General features: G+C 45.5%; 1 protein-coding gene across 1 annotated transcript; it reads left to right on the forward strand.

The window, feature by feature from the left end:
• Positions 1-2,089: 2,089 nt before the first annotated feature.
• Positions 2,090-4,213, forward strand: GSTUM_00001707001 (uncharacterized protein; the record flags this gene model as incomplete). Its single annotated transcript, XM_002835743.1, has 4 exons — positions 2,090-2,268; positions 2,370-2,409; positions 2,520-2,538; positions 2,592-4,213. The coding sequence occupies 4 exons, from the start codon at positions 2,090-2,092 to the stop codon at positions 4,211-4,213; spliced, it is 1,860 nt and encodes a 619-aa protein (XP_002835789.1).
• Positions 4,214-7,951: the final 3,738 nt, after the last annotated feature.

The raw sequence follows: 7,951 nt of genomic DNA on the forward strand, positions 1-7,951 counted from the left end.
CTATTAAAGTTGTGCTATTTTTGGACCAAACGGGGTAATACAAGTACTGGTACGAGTACTGACTATCCGGGTACTCCCCACCGCCCGCCCCCAGTATAACTATAGTAGTTGGACAATAAATGGCACAAACTATTTTGGCAACCAACACGGTAGCGGTAGCCCCTCGCGTTACCCCCCCCTCGTATGGAATATATGCCCCGAGACAGGCGCAGGGCTAACATGCCATGGGGCCGGTCCGCTGCCTAGGGATGATGGGAACGGCGGGGGACTCCATGTCTTACCGATAAGAGACTCCCAAGAATGTGCCCGTAGATTAACGGTACATGATGATCGGGTAGAGATGTCTGCCTAGCCGCACCATTGCGTGAGGATAAAGTAGCTTCTAGTTTTAAGAGGGAGGTACCGTAGCATTGATGTAGTCACGAGTGCAAGATGCCGAGGCGCGGTTGCGACTCAATCCTTTGTTCTTGTCACAATCACTATGATAGTATTGATTGTGGGAGCACCCTATTCCATACCACTATATTGTGTTATTATGCTAGAATTCACTGCGACAACCCATCTGCCGTAGGTAACTCAACTTTAACACTCTACTAGTACAATACATATATAAAATCCAAACTCCAATGCCAGGACCACGAGAGATAGGCAACATGGTGATATCAGACTACGCTTCCAACAATCGTTGCACTCCCAGTTTGCTCCCTCATTTCGCATTTAGAGTAGAAAAAGCACCTCTATACTAGCAGTAGTGGTATGCTATCATATATACCTGCGCCATGATAAACCCTAGGCTACGATCGCCCCGAAAAAACAACAAACTTGCTGGTCACGGTATCTTATGACAACAATTCGTGCTTTCCCTGCCCTAAACCCTGGACTGTTCATCAAGCGATCACGCTTAGTAGCGATGAGCAACTGTGGATTTTCTCCCCACCTTAGGCTCTTGTCAAACTGGTGGGGAGGTGGGAAAACAATATATGGGAGCCGCATGAGGATGTCCCCAAGGGTCATCCGTCAACCACAATCACCACCCCCAGATGATTTGCATTGAGCACTGATCATCCTCATCGTGGACGGGGGGATATGTTAGGGCTGTCGCCTCTCATTGACGAATTCGTTCACCCACTTCGCGAGAGCCTTGGGCCGTCCCCCAGCAACGAGGGAAATTCCGATGTCACATTGTAAATCTGGCCGTCATCGTACTTGTAGTATATCGTTCTCGTTCGCTCACAGCCAACCAACCTATATCAAACGTCTCCCGTGGGTGTGGTCACTTGGAGGTGTCTCTAGGGGCCCCGAGAGAAACGGATAATGGTGAACAGGGAGAAAAGTGTTCGTCTGTGAATTTCCAACGATATATCTTAAAGGCTACAAGGCTCAGATATCAGGCATCAATAGTATCCAAGATGATATGGGCATGCTGCTAGAACCTTGCCTATGATAGCCAGCCTGTCGCGGATACCGACTGAGGACCTCCGAGATAAACTTTAGTCCAACTACGGTAGCTGCAGCAAAGCACTCTCTCCACCCCACCTATGTTGCGATAGGCAGGGGCTTCGCGCACCTACCGTAGAGCCTTTTTACCGCCAGTTAAAGTTCCGATGTATCATTGCACTGGTCGAGGCCTTGATCTGTGCCAGGGTGTGTAAGTATGATTCTTTGTTGAATCCAATCTACTCGAACTAGTACATGGAGGCTTCAATAATAATACAAGTACTCTACTGCAAGTTCATTAGTGAATGGAACACTCTCTTAGCCGAATCTCGGCGAACTACCAACATGAGAGAAGAAGATCAAAATGTTGGCCTACAAGTGCTCTACGGTTGTTTATTAGAAATTCCTACTTGCGCCAAAATCGAGCTGGCGCTATTCCAGTACTTTCTCTATGGGGTGTGCCGAGAAGGGGGGGAGTATCTTTCGCCCTGCCTCTTTGCTTTTTTTTTTTGCTAATACAAGTAAGGCGAAATCACACACACCACACAGCCTTCCCACCCTGCGATGGTACAACAGGTCGCCGCGAAATACGGTGGGGAGCAACCGTAAGTGCAGTAGTGGACGCATCCATGTCTTCCACAAGTTATGAGTTATGGATACTGCTACTTGTACGTATATAGACAATGCTCTGAAGTTTAAAAAGTTTAAAAAGGCGCTCGCCGCAGTGATCGAAGAGGAGGAGGAGGAACAAGCACGAATTCCCTCTATATCTATACCACAACAACCTCTGACATCTTTCGGCCATTCTATCCTATATCTCTTCCCCCTAGCGTGTGTTGGTCCTCCCAACCCTCTCTCCCCCAAGACTCCTGAAACTCCCGAAATTCCCGGGACCTCAACCTTCATCATCTATTTACGAAAAAAATAATTAGAGGACGAGTTATTAAAATCAAAAACCACCTTTCCATACTAGTTCAGTCTTGTCTCAATCTTTTTTTTTTCCCTTTCCTTTTTTCTATATTTTTCACACTCTTTCATTTTACTAACATCAATCCCCTCCGTTTTTCTCGTTTTCCTTGAAGAAGCACAGAGGCATCATTAGTTCTTGCGGATTCACTCCCATCCACAGGATTCCCTCTAGATTGGATCCATAGTTTGGTCCAGCCAAACACACGGCCAAGTAGCCAATTTGGATTCCCGTGCCCAAGGACCCACCGTGTTAGATCGATCTGTGAAAGTTTCCTGCCCAGAAGCTATCCAGGACAATGCCAACAGGAAAAAGGAGCACCCGAGAGGAGCCTCAGGAATCGAATCACAGGCCCAGGAAATCCCCCCGGACCAGGAGTTCCACGGCTGCGGCAGCAGCACAAGCCGGTACTCCGGCGGCCAGGCCAGCAGGAAGGACAACCCTGGAGACCCCGCCAGTGACCCCGAGGACTACCCCCCCCCCTCCCTATACCCAGCACCAACAGCAACTGCCACCGAACACGCAAGCGCAGCAATACCAAGTGCCGCCCTCAAGCACGGCATCCAACAACACCAGATGTTCGGACACCATCAATTCCTCCTACACCGCATCGATCCCGCCGCCCTCCAACCCGGCCATCAAAACGGAGGAGACGACAGAAGCGGAGGATGCCTGTGCACTGAACGGCGCACAAAACGACAAACGCCAGCCCACAGTGAACTGGGACTGCGTGTCATATGTAGTTTCGGATCAAAAGGTGCACACTTCCTACGAGAAGCCCGAGATGGCACCTCCGGTGTTGGACGCGCGTACGGGGAAGACTACGACCCGTGTGGCGTCGTACGGGAAGATGGTGACAAAGACAGTGACCATGACCGTTACCACCACCATCGCGACCACCGAGATACTCCGCCCAGGCGAGAGGGGATACGAAGAATCTCTGGAGCGCCAGAAGCGCCAGCAGAACCAGACGCCCGCGGAGAGAGAGAGGCAGCAGCGCGAGTATCACCAGAGCCGCCAATGGGCCAGCGGCGATCGAACCCTGCACGAGAACTTCCACTGCAAGCACCATCGGTCTGCACAGCCCGCGCGCGCAAATGTGTAAATATGTTTCGGTATCTGGCATTTTCTCCTTGTTCCATGTCTTGTTCTATTAGTTGTTTTGGGTCGTCTTCTTCTACATTCTCTCATTATTCACACTCACGGCTGTTTGGGTTTAGAGGCGACTTGGGCTTTAGCAAGAGCGATATCAGGCGGTGCAGGCGGAAGAGGAAGGGAAAGGTTATCCGGAACCTCCCCCGGCTCTGGAAGGCTCCACCATTGGGCTTGGATGATTTCCTCAGGGTAGGATTCAGTATCAGCCGGACCGCTATATTCGATCACCCCGATCATCCGAGCCCGAATATTCCTGGGAGGCCCGGATTGAGGACCACCACTAGCGCCAGCGCCAGGAGGAGGACCCAGGACGAGGGGGTTGCTCCGCCAGTAGCACTACCACCACCACCGGAACTCCTGGACGGCAGGATTTTCCTTTGCACTATTCTTGTCACGAAGATTTCTCATATTACTGTTTCTACGCTCGTTCAATTTTTCCTTTCATTTGTTTCTTATTTGGAGGGATGGGAAGGAGTTGTGTTTGGCGATAGGGTTAATGGGGCGGCGGAGGAGGATGATGATGATGGCGTGATTACTGAATCGAAATTTGTTTTTCTTTTAATATTGAAACATGCAATCACCCAGATCGTTACTGTTACACGCGGAGCAAATTATACAACAAAGGGATCAGGGTCAGGACTCAGGAGAAGATGAGAAAAGGGAGGGTGAAACTTTTGGCAGTCCATCCATCACACTCTGTTGCATTCCTGTACACACTTGAGGCTGACGAGCCCGTGCCCGTGCATGCATCTGCCTATGGTAATAGTTTGGTGCCCTCGGTCGTTGGGGTGTTTGCGTGCTGAGCGGGACGCCTATCTGGAAAAGCAAGAAAAAAGAAAAAGAATATAAATTAAGAGAACAGAAAAAGAAAGGAAGAGAAGAATAAGAAAAAGGAAGTTTAAAGGAAAATGTTCCCTAACATTCCATAAGCAGAAGCATTATTCTCGAACAGTATGAAATGTGAACCCCGGAGAGTATGCAGGTCTCACTTACTCGTATGCGAACCTCCTCTTGAGGAGCTCGCTTGTGCAACCCCTTGTCCAACCCTCCCTATAAGCTTAATCTTCATTTTCATCCGCCTCAAAGGAGCTGGGAGAGACATCCTATCATACAGCACGTACCCTCCGGAGGGAGCTTGCCAGGCACAAATATAAGCTAACTTACGGCGCAAGTACTCGGTACAGGCAAGGAGCATTCGGAAACATTGGGGGTGGGGTTATGTTTCACAGGGAGCCTAGATATCATACCTATACGCCCGGATTTTCTTCGATAACCGGTAACTTATATTTCTCTAACCTCCTGTCCGGGACACAAGCACAATACCGGCACTCCTCCCCGGGGCGAACACCTCACATCATCCCGGCAAGAATCAAAACTGACGGTAAAATAGAACAAAAAAGGCAGAAAGAAAAAAGAAATTATACCCAGTTCGTCGTTTTCGCTCGGCAATTTCCAACCTCCGAAGCGCGAGATCCGGTCCCTGGCTTGGCTCTGCCAAGCCCCGCCTAGCGGGCAGTAGTACTCGAGAGCAGCAGGAATACTAGTACTATAGTGTACTCGAGTACGCGGAGATGAAGCAAAATTCGAGTTTCGCAGGGAACCCTCGGATCACAATGGAGGGTTAAGGTGGCCAAAATTTTAGAAAAGATCAGCAAGTGGAAGGATCCAAGTACCTAGACCAAAACAAGGCAGACCTAAAAATATCACATTAGAACTTTCCAACTTGAGCTTACTGTTTCAATTGACTGCTTGGAATAATGTAATAAATTCTATTTCTGACCAATCAAATAGGAATAGCAAAAAAAGAAGGTTATAATATAGTATATATTCTCTCAATAAATGTATTTATAGTTGGTACTTTATTTAGTCAATTTTAAACAGGCCCATTTATTTATAATAGAAGATAATAATCATCTTCAAGTGAGTACCACCTTTATGAACAATTGCTTAGTATTTTCCAAGATAGTATCAGCAAAAATTCATGGTTGCATTTTGTACATTCCGTCTATCAAATATACAGGATATTGAAAATGCAAATTATTAACCAGGAGTAACAGGACACAAGTGGTAAGCTTGTGACATAATAGAATATACCTACAATGCTTAGAACATAACAGGACATAGTAGTAAAACTCAGGACACAAGGAGCTGTAGTAACTGATATCAGAAGACAATATCACAAACCGGATTGTGATAAGGCAGATTGGCAAGGAGGAATAAAGGTTTTACATGACTCACACTTGCGAGTCGTAGGTGTTTATGGTTATGTGATGACTCACAGTTGTGAGTCAAATGATGTTATGACTTTCGCACGTGACTCATACTTATGAGTTAGGAGTCTTACACATATGATGTACTTAGTGCACATGACTTATTATAAGGTTTATGATTGGTTTAAGTATATTGTACAGTTGACTCATATGAGTCAGCTGAGGATCTCACAGGACTACAATTGTGAGTCATAGGATGTGGTAACCTGAAGGTATAGATTACAGAGGGTTAGGATTGAGTAAGGTGTCTGTATAAATAGCGGCACAGGGACCTCCGGTACAGACTCCTCACAATATCACTTAAGTTCTTTCCTATACCATAAGTTGAATCAATACCTTACAAACATCTTCTGCGATATTAAGTAAGAAAAGAAGTCTCACTTACAGGATGTAATGAGAGTACGAGACGATAGTCATTATCAGAAATGATAATGAAGACAAAAGTTCTCTGAGCTATCAAGAAATCAAGCAGAAATAAGAGGTAAGTATTAGGAGTACCAGGATCCAATACCTTGGGACCATCCTAACTGGGATAATCTTACTTGGAATTGGAATCTCTAGTCTCCAATACTCCTTTCTGGCCCCCTTAGGGAGCCCACCTGTCATTATATATATTTATCTCAGTTACATCCTGTGACTATAATGCCACAGAGTTTAAGGTGCAAGATTAACACTATATACATCACCACCATCTGTCTGACCAGATCCTGTTCACAGAATATATGAGAGAGGACCTTTGGCTAAGTCTGGGAAGTGGAACGGTGTAAATCTATCAACTATTCAGAGGTTTACTAAACTTCAAAAATGGAACATCTTTAGCAAGGGCTATAAGTAACATGAGGTTTGTGCACAAAGATATAGTATCGAATGTTAAAGGATCTCTACGAGAAACAAATATATTTGCACCCACCATAAGATAATTAGAAAAGTGCAGAACTTCAGGAAATACTACTACCAAAGCCAATAGGCTTTATGGAGTATTACAACTAGGTTCAGGAAAGTGTTGTAGTTGAGCAGATAATTACTAATGCTAAAACAATAACTGAAATCCTATTACCTAGAGTAACCAAGTGTTGTAGACTGAGGGATTATCTGTCAATCTAGTAGAATGGCTACCTACGAATTAATAAGAAGTTATCTAGAAGAGATCTGTCAGTTGAATCCAGTGTTATGGAGGGCTAAAGTTGGCAACATAGGAAGGTTGAATTTATAACTACCTGTAACGATCCCTCCTTGGATAGTTAGTTCTTGGCAATGGGGAACGATACTTCTCATTTCTGTCTTCCTCTTACTTCGTCTTATGATAGCTCTAGGCCTCTACCTACGTTATCGATAGTACAAGACCCTTGTCTTCTATCGGGAACGCCTATCGTAAGCTTTCTCTAACTCTTCTTCATAAAGCGCTTTCCTTGGCGTAATGATAACGTTGCAATAAAGATAAAGATCATAAAGGTGTTTTATATTTGTTAAAGTAATAAGTAGGAAAAGTACTTAGAACAAAGCGTGAAGAACCTATCTTCCACGGCCGCATTGGCCTTCTTATATAGTATTCTTCCTACCCATAGTCATGTGACCTAAAGTGGTCACATGTGCAAAACCAAATCATAACAAACTAGTCATGTGACCAAAGTGATCACATGCTCAAAACCCATGACCTCATAGCAAGGTCATGTACAAAAACTCATAAACTAATCATAATGCAATAAACAAGTCATATGACTTGACTGAGTCATGTGCGTGAAACCAATGACCTCATAACGAGGTCATGTGCAAAACATAAATCATATGCATAAGGCTTACCCGCAAGGCACCCTCGCAAGGCATACTTGCCAGACGCACATTCCATGACTCATATTTGAGCCATGTATGAAAGCATTATAAATCCCACACATAATAAATTATATGACCCAAATGAGTCATATGTGGGAAACAATAACATACATGTGACTCATAACAATTTGTCACGTGAAAACCTCTTTTATGCCAAGTCAAGTTCGTGACATTTGTGACATTAGCTCCCCTCCTCCTAAGCCTGAGTCCTCTCAGGCTTTTTCTTCCAGTTTCAGTAGTTCCTGTCCTGCCGAGCTCATGGTCCTTCCCAGCTTGTGGAACTTTTCGTCTG

This window comes from Tuber melanosporum, assembly GCF_000151645.1.
Source record: "Tuber melanosporum whole genome shotgun sequence assembly, scaffold_116, strain Mel28".
Classification (NCBI taxonomy): Eukaryota; Fungi; Ascomycota; class Pezizomycetes; order Pezizales; family Tuberaceae; genus Tuber; species Tuber melanosporum.